Source organism: Elaeis guineensis, chromosome 2, assembly GCF_000442705.2.
Source record: "Elaeis guineensis isolate ETL-2024a chromosome 2, EG11, whole genome shotgun sequence".
Classification (NCBI taxonomy): domain Eukaryota; kingdom Viridiplantae; phylum Streptophyta; class Magnoliopsida; order Arecales; family Arecaceae; genus Elaeis; species Elaeis guineensis.
This window is the reverse complement of record NC_025994.2, coordinates 73,214,695-73,235,427: the sequence shown is the minus strand read 5'-3', so window position 1 is coordinate 73,235,427 and position 20,733 is coordinate 73,214,695. Positions and strand designations below refer to the sequence as shown.

At 46.4% G+C, this 20,733-nt stretch overlaps 1 protein-coding gene across 1 annotated transcript; it reads right to left on the bottom strand.

Annotated features, from left to right (window-relative positions):
* Nucleotides 1-4,823: 4,823 nt before the first annotated feature.
* On the bottom strand, nucleotides 4,824-9,597 carry LOC109506020 (peroxidase 51-like). Its single transcript, XM_073251324.1, has 4 exons — nucleotides 9,334-9,597; nucleotides 9,034-9,234; nucleotides 7,518-7,683; nucleotides 4,824-5,355 (listed from the first exon to the last, which is right to left on the bottom strand). The coding sequence occupies exons 1-4, from the start codon at nucleotides 9,544-9,546 to the stop codon at nucleotides 4,949-4,951; spliced, it is 987 nt and encodes a 328-aa protein (XP_073107425.1). The 5' UTR covers nucleotides 9,547-9,597; the 3' UTR covers nucleotides 4,824-4,948.
* Between the last annotated feature and the right edge of the window lie 11,136 nt (nucleotides 9,598-20,733).

Here is a 20,733-nt window from a genome sequence, read left to right as displayed (position 1 = left end):
TACTTATTAGATGAATCGCATCAGATGCTCAAGAAGATAGTGGCTGCGATGGCGAGATGGCTCGATATTGATAACTCCGAGTTAGCACCTCTACAGCCGCATAATGCCGCTTCTGCACAGCCATCGCGACACATATTGGGCTAGGGATCAATTCTGGAGGAGAGAACGGGGTCAACGACTGTGATGATGTATAGTTTGTAATTTTTTTTATTTTAAATAGTATATAAACTCATACTTTTATATAATAATGATAGCTATAAAATTTATTATTACTTAGAATTTGTATTTTTATTGTGTTCATATATTTCTATACAAAATATGTTTTAATTCCGGTAAAAATTTGCATTTAAACAAGTTCTTTCATAGCAAAAATAGTGAAAAGCATTTTATTTTGTCCTTAACTTAATTTAGCAATAAAATATTAATTTTATCATAAAAAATAATCAAAAAATTTCACCTCCTATTTAAAACAAAAATTTTTATAGAATTACGATAAGATATTTTCATCGCTAAAAATTATGATGAACTAAATTTTCGTCACTAAAAATGAAATCTTTCATCACAAATTTTATTTTTTTATTTATTTTTTTAGCATAAAATTTATATTTTCATCACTAAATTTGCGACAAAAATTTTCATCATAAATTTAGCAATGAAATTTATTTTATCGTAAATTTAATGATGAAATTTATTTCATCGTTAAATTATCGACAAAATTTTTTTTCATCACTAAATTTGCAACAAATTTTTTTTCATCATCAAATTTGTGACGAAATTTTTTTCATCATAAATTTTGCAACAAAATTATTTTTTTATCGTTAAATTAGGATGAAAATTATTTTTTATCGCTAAATTTTGTGACAAAATTTAAGTTCCGTCGCTAAATTTTACGACAAAATTTTATTTTTTGTTACTAAAATTAAAAAAAATAAAAATAAAAATTTATAACGAATAATATTCATTTTTGTCGATAAAAATATTTTTTATCATAATTTTAGTGATAAAAAATATAAGTTTTTACAACGAAATAATTTCGTCGCTAATGTTACGAACTTTTTTGTCGTGTGGTTGAGTAATTTTGACGGTAAAATAATTTTTTTTCGTCACTAAAAATTTTTATTATAAAATTTTTTTTATAAATTTTTAATGATAAAAATTTTTATCACTAATAATTTTAATAATAAAATTTTTATTTTTAATGATGAAAAATTTTATTGTAAAATATCAGATTTCTTGTAGCGGAGCGTGTGATAGATGATAGATAAGCCGGTAGCTGCTGTTTGGTACGTGACAGATTATATGGCAAAGGAAGAATCATCACCTAAAATGCAAAGAAAAATCTATTAAGAAAACAAATAATAATTATTGGACTGTTTTTCTAACCTTAATACAAGATTCAACAGGACCGAAACATGATGTTACAAAGCATCCAACTCAGTTCTCACTTGTCTATGTTCACATACGTGTGCGTACGCACGCGCGCACACACATACGTATGTGTGTGTACTAATATCGTTGTCATTCAATTATCAAAAACAATGTTCAAAAAACTCCAGGTTTGCAGTCAACAATGAGGGTTGGTTAATGGTTATATCACATAAGAAGACAAAAGTAGGTGTCATGAAAAAAGAAAAAAATAATAAAGAAACCAAAGCCACTAGGACGGAGAACTACATGACATCGTTTTCTCAAAAGATAAAAGCACAAAATTGACTGGTTGTCCATTCTTTCAGGCCTTAAATTTGTTTGAGCTTCCAAGACATAGATCAAATTGCCAAGATCTCTTCCCTTTCTTCTCCGTTTTACCTTTTTACTTTTTAAAAAGCCTTTTTTTTTACTTAATTCTTTTCGCTTACTATGTATAACCTAAAAATTTTACTATATATAATTTAAGAAGATAAAACGGAAAATTTCAGAAAGAAAAATACTTTTGGGGAAGAGGGGTTGTTTAATAGTGGCTTGTTCTGCCTCTTAAGATCTTATTTTGGTATCGTAAGATCTTTGCAAGCAAAAGAGCCGTTGAGCTCGCCTTCTACCGACTTGTTCCACAATCATATCCATAATTCCTCTTGCACATGTTAATTAGTATTTTTTATAATGACAATTTACACAGTAGTTCTAATAGTATCACTTTTATGATTTGCACAATCCTTTTTGGATGCCTCAGATATCCATTTTGAATTGCAAGTAGGTTTCGTGTTTTCCTTTTTATTTACTAGAAAGAAATAAAAAGATCTATCAACAAAACAATAAATAAATAAATAAAAACAAGGCATATCAGAATGCTATTACTTTGCTGATTTTTTCCTCCACCTTAACATGTGCTATTTCTCGCACTTCTAGTAACATCTCACTAGGGTTTTCAATCACAATAAATTTTGAAGAATATGTTACACATTGGAATGTTTATTTCATTAGTTGTCATTTAACTATATATATATATATATATATATATATATATATGAGGCATTAAACTAGTTTCAGAGTGGTTACAATGATAGCCATAATGATCATCATGAAAACATTTTATAAAGTATAGAAAGAAAGAAAAAGAAGATCAACATAGAAAACACATTTAGCTTGCCTAGTTTCTAATTTAATGTGCAGTTGTTTCTAGATCTATAAAATAGAAGTATGGTTGTTTTTTGATTAAATTCTTTTTTTTAAAACCAAATAGAAGCATGGTTGCTAAGATTGCTGTTTGGCAAAAATCTTAGTCATCTCATTTAATGACCATGTGAGCAACCGAAACTAGGGTAATGAAATGGTCACATGAAAAACTGAAAGTTTCAATTCATTGATCTCACTCGATCGCACCATTTCAAGTCCGCTACTTACACAAAAGCACGATCCTTGATGCTTCTATCTAATCACTTCAAAAGTAAAGAAAGAATAACCTATGGAGAGGAATATATTTTATATTTATATAATTTATTTTATTATTTTTAAAATAATAATATTGTAATCTTGTTTATTATCAAGTTTGTCCAACCAATCAACCAAGCCTCGTATAGTTGTCAAAACCTTTATCCTTCCATTCAATTTCTATGAACAAAGCTATTCGTAGTTCCCTAATTCAAGGTGGTGCATTCTAGCCGAATATTTCCATCGGAGCCAGTCTTGACTACGACTCGGTCGAGCTTGGTGATGGTGGTGATGAAGGCCTGTTTGGAAGGTGAAGGAGCTTTGGGCCTAGGAGTTGACGGTGGACCTGGACCGAGAGTCCATGAAGAGAACCTGGTTGCAGGTGAAGAGGCCCATGCCTTTCTGCAGATTGGGGAAGTGCTGGTTGTCAAAGATCTGAGGATTGATGGGGTTCATGTTGATGGCTATGGTGGGGCCCACAGTCAGCGGGCACGGCCTACAATATGGAGGTGTCGGTCCTGTCGAGGGTGGGATCCATGTTCGCAGGACCCATGGGCTACAGTTGGGAGGCACAAGTCCTGTTGAGGGTGGGGTCCATTGGCCTGCCCGCGTTGAAGCTATAGATTGGGATGTGTGGTTCGGATGGGTTTGGAGTCGATACCAAACCGAATTGGTTTGAATGATTTTTTAAAATCAAAATCGAAATCAAACCAACTATATAGAACAATCAGTTTAAACCGGATAAAAAATATCTGTTCGATTTAGCATACGGTTGATTATGGGACTTATACCAGATCGGCAGCTCATGAAATAAATTAAATGAACAGTTTATAAAATAAGCTAAATAGATAATTTATGAGATGTGCTAAATATATAAGTAATAAACTAATAGTACTAGAACAAAATATAAGTCGATCAGTGAATGGCCATTCATTTATTATTATATATATATATATTATATATATATATATATATATATATATATATATATTGGTTTGATTTAAATAGTTTTTTTTTTTTAAGGGAAATCATAATCGGATTGAATTCCAAAAGAATTGATCTACACCAAATTGAAAATGGGAGAAACTCATGGTATGCGCGGCTGTAGCATAATTGAAGGAACAAAATTTAAAAAAAAAACGGCTTTACGTAGCAAAACAGACAGGCCAGCAAATTGATTTTTTTAATCAATAGTAAGAAACATTTAATATTTTTTGAGGGGGGCGGGGTGGAGAAGAATTAGTACGTTTGTGTCATCCAGAGGAAGGTTGTCCGCTCTGACATGTTGGTGCTGTTTGGATATTGAAAGATCCCACCAGTCCAATCTTTTTTTTTTAGGTGATTACATATATTTTGACAATACATGTAGCAAGTGAATGGTTTAAACAGATTTATACACATTGGGATGTTTACATCATTAATTGTCATTTAACTGTATATATACGAGGCATTAAACTAGTTTCAGATGGTTATAGTGATTGCCATAATGACCATCATTAAAACATTACAGAAAAGATAGAAAGAAACATAAAGGAAGATCAACATAAAAACGGTTCTACCTTGCCGAGTTGCTAATTTTGCGTGCAGTTATTTCTAGGTCTATAGAATTCAAGCATGGTTGTCTTTTTAACATTTTTTTTTTTTTTTTTTGGATCAAATAGAAGCATGGTTGCTGAGATTGCAATTCAGAAAAATCTCATTCAATGACCACTAAAGCAATCGAAGCTAGGGCAATGAAATGGCCAAACGTGAATAGCTAAAAGTTTCAATTCATTGATCTCACTCAGAATTAGTTCCAAGTCCACTAATTATGCAAAAGTACGATCCTTGATGCTTCTACCTAATTATTTCAAAAATAAAGAAAGAACAACTTATGGAGAGGATATATATATATATATATATATATATATATATATATATATATATATATATATATATATAATTCATTATATTATATTGTGAAATAACAATATTGTAGCCTTGCTTATTATCAAGTTCATCCAACCAACCAACCAAAATCCTCAAAGCTGTCAAAACCTTTCTCTTTCCATTCAATTTCTATGAACAAGGCTACTCACATTTTCTAATTAAAGGCGGTGCAATCCCGCCGGATGTTGCCACCAGAGCCGGTCTTGACTCCGACTCGGCCGAGCTTGGTGATGGCGGTGATGAAGGCTTGTTGGAAGGCGAAGGAGCTTTGGGCCCAGGAGTTGACGGTGGACCTGGACCGGGAGTCCGTGAAGAGGACCTGGTCCGAGGTGAAGAGGCCCGTTCCTTGCTGCAGGTTGAGGAAGTATTGGTTATCGAAGATACGAGGGCTTACGGGGTCCATGTTGATGGCTATGGTGGGGTCCACATTCGGGGGACACATGGCCTGGAGCTGGGAGGCGTAGGACCTATTGAGGGTGGGGTCCACTGGGTTTCTCGCGCTGAAGTTGTAGATGCGGTTGGCGAACTTGCTGCAGTGGGAGAAACCCACGGTGTGCGCGGCTGCAAGCACAATTGGAGGAACAAAATAAAAAGAAAGGGGGGTTTTTTGGCAAAACAAAAAAGCCAGCAAATTGATTCTTTTTAATCAATAGCATGAAAATTTTCATATTTTCTGAGGAAACAAAAAAGAAGAATTAGTATATTTGTGTCATCAGGTTGGCAGCTTTTATATGTTGCTGCTATTTGGATGTTGAAAGACCTCACCAATCTAATCATTATTTTTGGGTGATATATTTATTTTGACAATGCATGTAAGAAGTGAATGGTTTAAAGAGTTTTTTTTGTAAGTCATTAGCACCACTAATACCTACTTTTGGAGATAAATAGGTCCTTTTTAAAATAATTTATTTAATTTCTTAAATAGGAACCAGTCATCCTGCCAAACTTTCTCGACCATCCTGAATCTAATGGGGTTTTAAAAAACATGTGTTTGCCTGAAATAAGTTGTTGACTTGATAAGATCTCAAATAACGACTCACAAGTAATAAAATTATAACTGTCGTATCTCAAGCAGCCATTCATTTTTAGTTACACTAGTTTTACCAAGTCCAATGCACTGCAAATATTTAATATTTTAACGTAAGGAAAGAGACTCGTATGTATAGTTTAAGAGAAACGATGAGCATCATGGACGAGTTGGCTTGGCTATACATACAACAAGATTCTTTTTAAAGAAAAGTAATGCTTCTTTGTCATAATTGAAAGAATGGGAGGTAAAACTCCTGCATTAAATTGCCCAAGTTCAATACATTGGAGTTGGAGATGCACCTTAAAGGACTCAAATCAAGACCCTTAGCTTGTTAAGTGAGGTAGCATGAACACTAAAGCATCATCCATGTCACTGGAAGAGCAATGCTCCAACCATCCATTTCTCACTAGCATCTAAATCTATATGGTCCCACTACTATTTGAGATGGATACAGGATAGAGCCATTCTGCAATGATAGATTTGAGGTTAGAACCATTATACATGTTAAGCCTGATATACGTTATTGACCTGTTCTATGCCTACTTAAATTATTGGAGTCAATGGATTAGTTAACATGATATAACTACTCAGGTTTCCTAGAGATCACAAGCTTGAATCCTTTTATTTTTATTTTTTAATTATTCCTAGTTATCTACTATCTTTAGTTATCCCTCCAATCTGATATACATTGTCGGTCAATTCTCTATCAACTTAGATCATGCTTATAATTATGAATAATATAAAATTATTCATTATGTTTTGACTTCGTATGACAATGATGTTTATATATCTTTTTTAACCATCAAGTGTTTATTATTTAGTCCTGTATGTTGCTTAAAGGATTTTCTTTGAGTAGTGGGTAAAGTAGACAAGCTATATTTTCAAATTTATTTGATGGATAACAAGCCAAACATTATCCATAATTTTTAAAATGAAAGTTACACTTGGAAAATCAAGATTCATGCATGATGCTCGCAAGACTCTGCAATTGGCTATGCTCCTTTTGGATGTCAAACACGCACCAACATGTACTGTTTTTTTTGGCTCAAAAATCTCATGCGTGTGCATAAGCACTTAGTAGCTCATCACACTTTATGAGAGATCGACAACGCATGCAAAGAAATTCTACCGCAATTATATGTAAATATTTGATAAAAATTAATTTTTGTTACAATCCAATATCTGACAACCATCAGATCTCACTAGTAGGAATGAATGAAGTTCAGGCTTGCATATCTAATTCTGTATTTGGTTTTCATAATGCATATATTGGTTTCATTTCTTTTTCTTAGTTATCCCACAAGACAATTTCCTCCTCTCTTCTCATAGACCTATTACTTGGTCCAAGCAGACTTGCAAAGGCCTATTACCTCAAATAAATAGACACAAGGAGGAGTGAGTCCTACCATGCATGTGGTTGTCAGACATTGTCAAGATATTAATATTAAACATGGAAGAAATGAAATAGATAGAATGCATCCCACTCTATTTAACTTTGATGGTCTGACATTTAGATGCTTAATGTCATCAAAGATATCGAGCTTCCTCCAGTGTACTATGTGCCGAATATGATTAGGTTACTGCAATTCCTATGGAAATGTTGAGGACGCTGAGCTACTAATGTTTAGCTCTAGACTACAAACAAGGAAAAGTTCATCAATGAGTGAATTAATTAGTTCTCATCTTGCCATACCTGAAAGTGCTATCATATCGGTCTGAGTGAGTCCATTCGCCGCGAACAAGGTGTTAAGCTGGGTCAGATCAAATTCTTGTTGCGGTAATCTCCCTTCCACGCTATCCGCGGTCGAGCTCAGCCCGTCCAACCTCCCCAATTCCACCGCAAAAGATGGCCCACCGGACTATCTCCACACACATCAAAACAGCCATCAAAACTCGTCATTCACGCACCATGCCACCAATTCCAGAATGAATAGCACCCATTGGCGGATGCATGTAAGCAAATATGACATTAATTGACCTCATAAAAAAAATTAAAAAATATCAGACATATATATATATATATATATATATATATGTAGAAAAAATTAAAATTGATTTCACTCATTTTATGAATTGATTCTCATATCTCATATAAAATTTTAAAGAAATAAAAGATAAAAAAAAATAACATCAAAAGAATAATTATGACTTATATTCTCTTTTTTTAATGACTCATATATCCTACCTCTTTTCCTCTCTCACATTACTTTGATCTCTCTCCCTCTCCCTCTCCTTCTCTCTTTATTTATCTTTTAATATCCCATCCTAATACCATTCATCCATCTCTTATATTTAAATTTCATATTAATTTTTTTTAATTATACTATAGAAGGATCATATCAAAAGATGAAAAAAATAATTACGACGTGCATTCTCTTTCTCTTTAATGACTTACATATCCCACCTCTCTCTTACGTCACATTGGCCTTTTTTTCCTCTTTCTCATTATTTCTCTTTCTTTATTCATTACTTTTCTATTTATTTTTAATACCCCATCCAATCCCATGGTCCCTAAAGTGCGGATACTTTGCTATCCACCATGTGCACCGTCTATCGCACGATGGATCACTATGAATGGATATAGGTTGTATGATGTACATCATATGTAGCCGTGTGCAGTTGTCCATTGTGATGGATGGTGCATGTGATTTACCATATTGTGCGGTATATCGCAAGTACCACAAAGAACTACTTCCTATCCATCCATCTTTTACATTTAAATCTCATATTAATTTATTTTTTATAACCTAATCTATTCAAACGCAATAGAAAATTATATGTTCTTCTTATCTTTATTCTCAATCTGAATTAGGTATATCACTTTTAGATTCTTTTTTTTTTAACTTCTTAATTTTTTTTTTTATCTTCTCCTTTTTTTTCACTCACATCAAATATATATCATTTGGATAATTTTTTCTTAACCATTATAATTTTAATATTTAATAATATCTAAAATTTATTACTGTACTCATTTATAATATTTTATTATAAAAAATAATTAAGATATTACATGTTATTATTTTTTATAAATTTTATTATTTTTAAAAAATAATATTTTATTAATTTTTTTTTCAACAGCCTTTTTGCTTCTTTTATTATATTTACGCGGCAAAGGAAAATTGCTGGATCCGATAACACCATTATCCCAGCAGAAGGGTGCGGTATTCGGATTGTGCGTGCATTAAGTATGCAGAATATGAGAGACTAACCATTGATATCACATCCCGAGCGGCCATCACGAGGATATCCGCGCAGGACACCCTGTTCCGGCATCGTTGAACCGTGTCGACCGCCGCCTTGGCTTTGGTAACGGTATCAAATCCATCTCCGGCCAGCGATAGGTTATCGGGGTGGTCCTTCTCGGCCGTGTTACTCCCAGTGGAGGCAATTAACACTGAAGCATCACAGCCCTAACAGCAGCAGTGAATTAGAGAAGGAACCAAAAAAAACTTAGTAAACTCTAGATTAGAATCCAAGCCTTTTTTTTTTCTGCCAAGATATTATTAAACCTGGACGAAACAGTCATGGAACAGGAGGCGAATGGTCGCGGGGACGGTCACGAAGGTCTCGTCGAACTTAGTCTTGACTACGTTTCTTACGATGCTTTCAACATTTGGGCAGATGTTGGCGTAGTAGTTCTGCCGGAGTTGAGCTGAGCCAAGCTGAGGAATGAGGCAGATGCTAAGGATGAACAACAGCGAGGCCAACATAAGGTTTCCCATAAGATGGTATTTAAGAAGAAAACGAATGAGAGAGAGGTGGGAGAGATTGGGTTTTGAATGTTGGAGTGGGGAAATATAAAAGGGAGGGCTGAACTAATTATCTGGTGTTAAATAGTCTACAGCTGAGCAACGTGAGAGACTTTGAAGTTTGGACAGGTTCCACTCGCTCGTGTCTGACTTCGTCTTAGCATGACTAGTTGGTTCATGAAAAAATGGTTAGTGAAATTGAGAAGGACTGATGCTAGGAGTAGTTGTTTGAAGGTGACAAGAACTAGCTTTTTTTGACGTAGTTTGGTGGCAGTGGCGTGGAGTGGCTTCCAGTTGGTTGCTCAAATTTTTACTCGTTGCGGAGATTTGGTCTTTATTATCTTTGCTTGTGGTTTTGGATGACTTTGAAAACCTCTGGATTTTTTTTTTGGGATAATAGAAAATTTGTAATTTAAATTTGTTGCGGCCAATCGTCTCATCGTTCGATCGCCGGGGAGCGTGCACCTGCAAAAACGAGAAGTCCGCACTGACCGGAGTCGGCTCCGGCGGGGACCCTCCGACGGTCAAGTCAGAGAGGTGACTGGGCAACAGTGAAACGAAGACAGAGAGCTCGATCGTGAGAGAGAGAGGGAGAGGGAGGAGAAGGCCTGTGATTTCGAAGTTGAGAAGTGGGCCCGAGCTTCGCACTGTTGCCTTCCCCGGTTTATATAGTGGAGCATGGTATGGCGCCGTCATTAATGGCGCAGACAAGTGAGGAACTGTCAACTCACTGTAGACTGTCAGAGTCGCCGTGAAAGTGTCACGTCGTCGTGTGGCTGTCAAATCACCAGGGTTGACAATGCCTTCGGCGGGACAATGTCCCTAGATAGCCGTGCCGCATGTTGCTGTCAGAACCGACAAGGTCTGACGGCTGTACGGCGATTGGAGGGGTCGACCGACCCTAAGTCGATGGCCAGCTGAGTGGCGTCGGGCCCCTCCATTGGTCGGCGAGTCTTGCGTGAGTCGGCCATCAGACCTCTGGGTTCAGTCGGTCGGGAAAGGTGCGCCCGACATATCCTCAGTCGGTCGTGAGCCGATAATTAGCCGGTGATGGCGTCCGTCAGTCGGTTGCTCCGGCCGCCAGTCGGTCGGTCCGGTCGTCGGTCGGTCGGTCGGTCCGCTCGACCGTTGGTCGGTCGGTTGGTCCTTCCGGCAGTCGGTCGGCCGGTCCCTTCGACCGTAAGTCGGTCGGTCGGTGCCTTCGACCGTAAGTCGGTCGGTTCCTCCGGCCATCGGTCGGTCGGTCGGTGGGTATTCCCCAACAGTTGCCCCCCTCCACTCCTGAGTCGGATGGTGAGCTGGCCGATGCTTTCATTCGGGCAGCAATCCTGGGCGACTAGGAGTGGATTTGTCGCATGCACAGATCCGACCGTACCGCCGGTTGATCCGATGTCAGGCGCCTCATAAATGCCAAGCGATTTGGACGTCTAGTCGGTGTCAAATGTCACGTCGGTGTCAGGTGTCAGACGTCGCGTCTGATGTTAGGCGTCGCGTCTTGTCGTCGTCAGACGTTACATCGGTGTCAGGAGATCGGGCGTCGGACGATACGGTGTCAGACGACCGAATATCCGGCGCTGATCGTGGGAGCGTGGGGCGCTGGCAGGAGTCCCATCGGGAACGGGAATCGGTGCGGGCGCATAAATGCGGAACCGCGTCCCCGCGTGCCGCGTGTCGAAGGTGGTTGGCCGGCGCCCCCCGCATTTAATATGGGCGATGCGGCCATCCCGGGACGGGGCGCGCCGAATCCTCTGCCACCCGGAGGCCGCCACTTGTCGCGCATCCATGGAGCTTCGGTCGGCACGGAGTCATCTTGGCCGTCGGTCGGGCCTATATATATAGGACCTCTCGGACCCAAGACCCCACCATTGCCATTTTGCTGCCGAAACTCTGTCCGGGCGATTTCTCAGTCGTCGCGGACAGAGCTTTCTTGCTTCCAGAAGAGCTCCTCCGGTTCGTGGTCTCCTCTTCGTCCTCCTCATCTTCTTCTTCTTCTCCATTCCTTTCTCATTCGGTTCCGGTACAATGGCCAGGAATCCGACTCAGGGAGCTAGGTCGGGGAACCCGACTGACGACTCCCGGTCGACTCCGGAAGATGAGGTTTCCTCGCTTTCGGGGCCGAATGTTGATCGGCTTCGGAAGCAGTATTGCATCCCGGAGCAGTTTCAACTGTCCGCTCCAGGGGCCGGCGGTCGGGTTAACAGCCCTCCGCCTGGTCAGCTGGCATTGTATGTCGAGGACCTTCGCGCGGGTTTTCGGCTTCCGATTTCGGAGTTTGTCCGGAATCTTCTGAACTATTACGGACTCTGTCCGGCGCAGCTAGCGCCGAACTCTGTCCGTCTTATAATTAGTTTTGCGTTGTTGTGTCAGCTCTTGCCGACCAACCCTCGTATTTCTCTCTTCCGGGCCTTCTTTGTGCTCCGACCCCACCCTAAAGCCCGAGGGTGGTGGCTCTTCAACCCCCGGAAGGGTCTTTCCTTTATCACCGGTCTTCCAACGTCCATTCATGGGTGGAAGAACCAATTCTTCTTTGTTTCTTCTCCATCTTCTTGGGGCTTTCCTTCTTATTGGGGTGTGCCCCGAACCGAAGCCAATGACAACAGTCGAGTGGAAGCGGACGACCGGGAGGACTTCTACCGACTCAAAGATATGTCGGTCCCGAAGCAGAGGGAGCTTGTTACCGAACAAGCTCTCTATGACGCCGGCTTAAGCTTGGTCCCCCGACTAGGTATCGTCCGATTTTCCGGTCTCCTTTTCATCCGACCCTTAGTTCGGTTCTTTAGTTAACACCTTCGTCGGTATTGCAGGGACACCTCCGAGAATGCGGCCGACAGATGCGGAGATTCGGCAATTCACGGCAAGGAAGAGGCCAACATCGGGGGCCGGACCTTCGCGTCCGCCGAAGAAGCCTGCTCCAGTGGCGTCGATCATCGAAGCGTCGGTGACCGATCAATCCGAGCCCGTCATCGCGCTCGCGGCTCCGACGACGCGTTCGGAGGAGAGGCCGATGGGTGAAGCGGCCGAAGGAACATCGGCGGCATCACCGGAGGCGATGGAGCCGGATGTAGTTCGGGAAACCGAACATCATCCGACGGCGTCTGTGGCCGCAGCGGGGGGTGCTGGTTCTACTTCGAGCATCCCCTCGCTGCCGGTTCCGTCGGTCGGGGCGGCCGATCGAGGGAAGGCCCCGATGGACCCCGCGGACGAAACAAGATCGGGGAGCCGATCTGTGCCACCCAGCGCACAGTTCCCTGAGGGTGCATCGGCATTGGCCGACCATAACCTGGCGAGAAGGTTGTGCCAGGGGATCCTCCTTCCGGCCGACGTGGAGTCGCTGAGATCTCGACAGGTAACTGAGATGCTGTCCAAGTTCTACCCGACTATGGTCGAGGTAAGCTTCGCATCACCTTCTCTTTTCCTTAGAGATTTTTCTCATTATGTGATCCTGACGAAGCATTTGCAATCGGCAGCTGATCTATACAATGTCGGAACTGGAGGCCGGGTACCGGAGGTTCGGTAACGTCCGGGCCGCCTGTAAGGAGAGGTCAGCGGTGGCCGAAGCCGAGAAGGCGATGTTGGTCGATCACCTTCAGCAGTCGGCCGATCGGGAGGCCAAGTTAGTAGACGAGGTCTCCCGGCTCGGGTCCGAGCTTAGGTCGGTCAAGAAGGAGGCCAGACATAAGGGTCGGGCCGTGCGTCATCTTCGGCACGAACGGGACGGCGCTACCGCCGAACTCCAAGGCGAGCGCGAGCAGCTTCGGGTGAGCCTGGAGAAGCTCGCCAAGGTCGAGGAGGAACTTTCGATCGCCCAAGCCGACGCCGACATAGCAAAGGCGGAGGCGGAGTCGGCGAAGGAGTCGCTCGGCCGGGCGGAGGAAGAGGCAAGGTCGGCGAGGGAGTCGGCCGACCGGGCGGTTGAAGACTTCCGGATCTCCGACCAATATCGGGAGGAGATGCTCGAGTCGGGTTTCGCCTCGTACCGGGTGGGGTACGAGGATGGTCGGGAGGCAGTCCGGGCCTTGTATCCGGAGCTTGACCTTAGCAGCATCGTCCCACCGGGGGCCGAGGAGGAAGCCACCGAGGAGATGGCCGACCAGCCATCGGGAGGCATAGTTGCTGCGGAGGAAGTCGTCCCGGAGGAAGCGGCGCCGACTGCCAGTCCCCCGCCGATCGAAGGACCAGCTCCAGCCGTCGACCCAGCCCCGATCGTGGCCGACACACCAGTCATCCCTGATCCCCCATCGGTCGAGGAGATCGACTCAGACGGGTGATCGGGGTTTACCGACTTTCTTTTGCTTTTTCTGTTTTTTTGAAATATATGTAATCGGGCTTCGACCCGACTTTGTACACTTTGAATGAAAACTTCTTCTGCTCTCCCTTTGTCTCCTTCTTCCAAATGTATGGTTGAATGCCTTAGTGAGTCATTAACTTATGTAAGTCGCCAACTCACTTAAGTCGGTAAGACGTTCGGCAACTCATGCCACTACGAAGGAGGGGTAAGTCCCGACTTTGGGTCGGCTTCTGATAGTCGAGCTCGTCAGTCGGGCGCGTCTTGTTGAGTCGGGAGCCGACCGAACCTGGTAAAGGTTCGGTAGTCGGGCTTCCATGGACGCGTTTAGTCGAATGTCGTCCGGTGCAGTGTCGGGGGAACGACAATAAGTCGGATTCCATGCTCTTGCGTCGGGTATTCGTTCTGTATCTTTCGATATACGGTAGTAAGCCGAATATCGTCAAACCGGCCGTAGGTCGGTCGGCAAGTCGTGGATGCGACTAAGGTCGCGTTGTGCGATAGACGGTGGTAAGCCGAATATCCCTCGACCGGCCGTAGCCTGGTCGGAAGTCGCGACGTCAGTCGCGTGGGCTTTTCGCCTCTCTTTGGTCGGGGCCCGATCGGCTTGTCAGCCGATGGTTTGGCCCGAAAGTTCGACCGTAGAAGGAGTGTCAACTCTTGTCACAACAGATGCATCGGCCCTTGTAAGGGCGGATGTATTGTCGAAGGTCGAAGGAGTGCAACTCCCGTTGATATGGATACATCGGTCCTAGTAAGGGGCCGATTTATCATTGATCGTCGAAGGAGTTTCAACTCCCGTTCGTGTAGATGCGTTGGTCCTCGCAAGAGTCCGGTGGGTCACCGGCGATAAGGTCGTCGGCTCCAGGCGGATACCGAGTCCAAGTCAGTATATCGGGGCTTGGCCTTGGTGAGCGCCGACCATTAGTCGAAGAGTTAAAACTCCGAGATTCCAAATTGAATTTGTATTCCGGCTAGTGGATTACAAAGTTCATGGATAGTACAACTTCAAGTTGTCAGCGTTCCAAGTTCGGAGAATGGGTTTCCCCTCAAGGGTCTCCAGTCGGTAGGCTCTCGGACCGTAGGTGTCTGCTACCTTGTAGGGCCTTCCCATTTTGGAGCCAACTTCCCTTGGTCCAGGGGCTTCGATACTTCTGCCTTCCTTAAGACCAAGTCGCCAGTCCTGAAGAGCTTCGGTCTGACCTTGGCGTTGTAATACCGAGCGACCCTCTGTCGGTACGAAGTCATGCGAATTTGGGCCTCGTCCCGCAGTTCGGAGAGGAGGTCTAGGTCGGCCCTCCGACTCTCGGAGTTGTCCGGCTCTTGATACCGCTCGACCCTTGAAGATGGCAGGCCAATCTCGAGCGGGATCATGGCCTCCGTTCCATAGGCCAAACTGAAAGGCGACTCTCCGGTCGGAACGCGGGGGGTCATTCGGTAAGCCCACAAAATGGAGCCCAGCTCGTCGACCCAGAGACCTTTGGCTTCGTTTAGTCGGGTTTTGAGTCCGTGGAGCAAGGTTCGGTTGGTCACCTCGACCTCGCCGTTGGACTGGGGGTGCCCGACCGAAGTCAGTCGGTGCCTGATGTGGAACCTGGCGCAAAAGTCTCTGAAGTCCTGGTTGTTGAATTGCCGTCCGTTGTCGGTGATAATGGTGTGCGGCAACCCGAACCTGAAGATGATGGACTTTTGGATAAAGTCTTCCATCTTCCGCTCAGTGATCTGCGCCAATGCTTCGGCCTCCACCCACTTGGTGAAGTAGTCGATGATGACAACGATGAACTTCCTCTGGCCCGATGCTGGTGGAAAAGGATCGAGAATGTCGACCCCCCACTGGGCAAAGGGCCACGGAGCGACAATAGGGGCAATTTGGCTGGTCGGTTGGTGTTGAACATTGGCATACTTTTGACATGGCTCGCACCTCCGGACCAACTCGGCTGCATCCCTCTTCATGGTAGGCCAGTAATAACCTTGTCGCAGGACTTTGTAGGTCAGGGACTTGCCCCCCAAGTGATTCCCGCAAATTCCTTCGTGAACCTCTCGGAGAGCGTAGTCGGCGTCGGTCGGTCCCAAACACCTAAGCAGGGGAAGGGAGAACGACCTCTTGTAGAGTCGGCCGTCCATGATGACATATTGTGAGGCCGACCATCGGAGTCGCTTGGCCTCCGTGGGATCTTCGGGACTGATCCCGTCGGTCAGATACCGGACGATCGGGTCCATCCAACTTGGTTCGGATGTTAGCTGCTGTACCCCTTCGACCCGATCGATGCTCGACTGCTCGAGGTTCTCCACGAACATCCGACCCAAGGAGTCGAAGGCCGAAGTTGCCAGTCTGGAGAGTGCGTCGGCATGGGCATTCTCCGACCTAGGGATGTGGGAAATTTCGAAATACTTGAGGCGTGCCACGAGGTCCTTCACTTTCTGAAGGTACTTGACCATGGTCGGATCTCGCACCTCGAATTCACCCTTGACCTGCCCTACGATCAGCTGAGAGTTGGAGAATGCCCGGAGGCTGTCGACGCCCAGCTCCCTTACCATCCTCAAGCCGGCGAGGAGTGCCTCGTATTCGGCTTGATTGTTGGAGGCCTTGAAGTCGAACCGGAGGGCGTACTCGGTGACCACCCCCTCCGAATTCGTGAGCAGGAGCCCGGCCCCGTTTTCCTGAGCGTTTGAGGCTCCATCGATGTGGAGTACCCAGGTGGAGATCGGGTCTGGCTCAGAGACCGCATCTCGTCCTGGGTCTTCAGCTCCCGACCCTTGGTCGGTTGTCGGGCATTCAGCGATGAAGTCGGCCAAGACCTGAGCTTTCAGGGCAGGCCTTGGTCGATACTGAATGTCGAACTCGCTGAGCTTCATCGCCCACTTCGCGAGTCGTCCAGATGTGTCGGGTCGGCGCAATATCACCCTCAGGGGCTGGTTGGTGAGCACCACTATGGCGTGGGCCTGGAAGTATGGACGGAGTCGTTGCGCGGAGACGGTCAGGGCGAAAATCATCTTTTCCGTCTCCGAGTATCTGGCCTCGACGCCGTGGAGTACTTTGCTGGTGTAGTAGATAGGCTGATGGGTTCGACACTCGTTTTCTCGGACGAGCACCGAACTGATCGCCTCAGAAGATGTGGCCAAGTAGAGATACAGGGTCTCCCCGTCCTGCGGCTTTTCGAGCAGCGGTGGGGAAGCCAAGTACTTCTTCAGGCCTTCAAAGGCCTGTTGGCACTCATCCGACCAAGAAAATCCATTTGCGTGACGCAAAGTTTTGAAGAACGGGAGGCACCTTTCAGCTGATCGAGAAATGAATCGGCTAAGAGCGACAATTTTTCCATTCAGCTGTTGGACCTCCTTCTTGGTGTTCGGATGACGCATGCCGAGGATTGCCTTTATCTTCTCAGGGTTGGCCTCAATCCCCCTCTGTGAAACGAGGAATCCAAGGAACTTCCCTGAGGTTACCCCAAAAGCGCACTTGGTCGAGTTAAGCTTCATTCGGTGTCGTCGAAGAGTGCGGAAGGTCTCCTCGAGATCCTGAACATGGTCCGGGATCTGCGCGCTTTTCACCAGCATGTCGTCCACGTACACCTCTATGTTGCGGCCGATCTGGTCTTTGAAGATCTTATTGACGAGTCGCTGGTAGGTGGCACCGGCGTTCTTCAGTCCGAAGGGCATCACCCGATAACAGTAGAGGCCCTTGGGAGTCACGAACGCGGTGTGCTCCTCGTCTTCAGACGCCATCCGGATCTGGTTGTACCCGACGAAGGCGTCCATGAAGCTGAACAGTCGAAATCCGGACGTCGCATCCACCAGCTGGTCGATCTTGGGAAGTGGGAAGCTATCCTTTGGGCAGGCCCGGTTGAGGTCGGTGTAGTCGATGCAGATCCTCCACTTTCTGTTGGCTTTTTTGATCATGACAACATTGGCGAGCCAATCGGGATACGCGGATTCTCGGATGAAGTCTGCTTCGAGTAGCTTGTCCACTTCTTCGTCGATGGCCCTCTGCCTTTCTGGAGCGAAGAACCTTTTCTTCTGCCTCACCGGCCTCATCGTCGGGTCGATGTTGAGTCGGTGGGTTATTATTTCTGGGGGATGCCCGACATATCTGCTACCGACCAAGCAAATATGTCGGCATTGGCCGTCAGCAGCTCCGTCAGTCGGCATCATTCGGTGTCGGGCAATTGGGACCCGACCCAAACTTTTCTGTCGGGATTTTCTCCTATCGGGATCGCCTCGAGCTGCTCGGCCGGCGAACCTCGCTCTTCCTCCTCCTGTTGGTCCAGCTTGTCGATTGTCAGGGAGCCCTTCGACTCGTCGTTTTGAGCGGAGATTTGGAAGCATCGTCGGGCGAGCTGTTGATCTCCGCGCATCTCCCCGATTCCATTTTTGGTCGGGAACCGAACAAGAAGATGGTACGTAAAGACGATCGCCTTGAGGGCGTTCAATCTGGGTCGTCCAAGTATGGCGTTGTAAGCCGAAGGAACTCGGACGACCGCGAAAGTTAGGTGGACCGTGCTTTGCCGTGGTTCGGTGCCGACCATCACGGGCAGGGTGATTTCTCCCTCTGTCGTGATGGCATCTCCGGCAAAGCCGATCAAGGGCATGGAGACCCTCTTAAGTCGGTCAGTTGACAGTTGCATTCGGGAGAAGGTCGAGTAAAACAAAACATTTGTCGAACTTCCATTATCAACAAAAATTCGTTTTACATCATAATTTGCTATTGTCGCCGACACAACAACAGCATCGTCGTGGGGAGTTTGGATGCCCCGAACGTCGTCCTCCGTAAATGTGATTACGTCGTCCGGGCGCGGCTTTTTCATCGGCTCCCCTCCCGCAGACGTCCCCGGGCCCAGCCGCTTGGAGATCATGTTGATGACTCCGACCGTCGGCTGATTGTTCGTCGCTTCTTCAGTCGGCTGGGATCGTCGATCGGCAACTGGTTGGGTCGGCGGACCCTTCCGAAATTTGCCGAGATACCCCCGGCGGATGAGAGCTTCGATCTCATCCTTCAGCTGGATGCACTGCTCGGTGTCGTGGCCGTGGCTTCGGTGAAATCGGCAGTACTTCCGACGGTCGAGGCTTTTTGCCTTCAGAGGCGGAGGCCGTCGCAGGTATTCCTCCCCCTCGATCTCCATTAGAATCTGCGCACGAGGAGCGGAGAGAGGAGTGTAGGAGTCATACCTGGGGCGTGCCGGCCTCGGAGTCTGTTGCCGGGGTGACTTTTGGATTCGTCGAGGTGGCGAGACCCGACTATCGATCGGGGGCCTGCTGGGTTCGGCGGGCTCCCGACCTTTCCTCCGCTTCTCTTTCGGGCCTCTGGGCTCGGCCAAGCGTCGGTCGGACGCTCCTTCGTCCGCGCGCATATACTTGTATGCGCGCTCCAGCAGCTCGGCGTATGTCCGGGGGAGGGTCTTGTCCAGAGAATAGGTGAATCGGGACGCCCTCAGGCCCCGCTTCATGGCTGAGACAGCCATATCTTCGTTGAGGTCCCGGACCTCAAGCGTGGCCGTGTTGAATCGCGCCACGAAATGTCGGAGCGTCTCATTTTCCCCCTGCTTGAGGGAGAAAAGGCTGTCCGACGTTCGCGGCGGCTTTCGGCTGGTGCTGAAATGGGCCACGAACGAGTGCTCGAGCTGTCCGAAGGAGTGGATACTTTCCGATCGAAGGCCGGAGTACCAAGCCCTGGCAGCCTTGCGGAGCGTAGCGGGGAAGCCGATGCAAAAAAGAGCGTCGGTTGCCCCTTGAATCGTCATGAGAGCTTTATAGCCCTCGAGGTAGTCGACTGGGTCGATGGAGCCGTCGTATGGCTCCACGTGCGGCATTTTGAACCGACTGGGAATCGGCTCGTCGAGGACCAGTCGGGAGAGAGGTTGGGCGGTCTGGAAGTCGACGTCGTTCGAAGACTTCTGGCCGTCCATCTGCAACTGGGCGAGTCGGCGGTCGATTTCCTCGAACCGGCGCTCGTAGTCGTCCGCTCGTCGATGCTGGGAGACCCCGGGAGTGGAGTCTCCGGAAGATTCCGAGAGGGAGGCCAACGGCGTGCGCGGTCGTTTCTCCTTCCTTGCCCGTTCCAGCGGGGAAAGGGAGGACTGCTGGGACCGTCGGTCGTCGCGCCAGGGCCGCTCCTCCTCTTCTCCGTGGGAGCGCTGTTGAGGGCGCTCGCGCGGAGGCGACGGGGATCGGCGCGGTCGTCGGCGGCTGCTCCTGGAAGGCATCGGACGGGCCGTCGGTTGCTGCTGGAGGCTCTTGACTGCGTCCGTCAGTACGGTCATCTGCCATACGATGGCCGCGATTTGCGCCTCCATGGTCACCGCGGGGTGTGGAGAGCTGGGCTCCGCCGCCGGCGGTGGCGGGGAGGCCTCTTTCTGACGGGAAGAGCGCCTTGCCGATCCGGTGATCCTCGATCGTTGAGCTCTTGTCTTTGTCATGCTGTCCCCTTCCTGGCGCGTCAATCTGTTGCGGCCAATCGCCTCGTCGTCCGATCGCCGGAGAGCGTGCACCTGCAAAAATGAGAAGTCCGCACTGATCGGAGTCGGCTCCGGCGGGGACCCTCCGACGGTCAAGTCAGAGAGGTGACTGGGCAACAGTGAAACGAAGACAGAGAGCTCGATCGTGAGAGAGAGAGAGGGAGAGGGAGGAGCAGGCCTGTGATTTCGAAGTTGAGAAGTGGGCTCGAGCTTCGCACTGTTGCCTTCCCCGATTTATATAGTGGAGCATGGTATGGCGCCGTCATTAATGGCGCAGACAAGTGAGGAACTGTCAACTCATTGTAGACTGTCAGAGTCGCCGTGAAAGTGTCACGTCGCCATGTGGCTGTCAAATCACCAGGGTTGACAATGCCCTCGGCGGGACAATGTCCCTAGATAGCCGTGCCGCATGTTGCTGTTAGAACC

What these genes read in the sequence shown, in the direction of transcription:
- LOC109506020 (XM_073251324.1), bottom strand. Translation starts at nt 9,546, where the DNA reads ATGGGAAACCTTATGTTGGCCTCGCTGTTGTTCATCCTTAGCATCTGC. An exon ending in TCCATGACTGTTTCGTCCAG is followed by an intron (nt 9,235 to 9,333) that starts GTTTAATAATAT and finishes TGCTGCTGTTAG; the next exon opens with GGCTGTGATGCTTCAGTGTT. An exon ending in CTCGGGATGTGATATCAATG is followed by an intron (nt 7,684 to 9,033) that starts GTTAGTCTCTCA and finishes GTGTGGAGATAG; the next exon opens with TCCGGTGGGCCATCTTTTGC.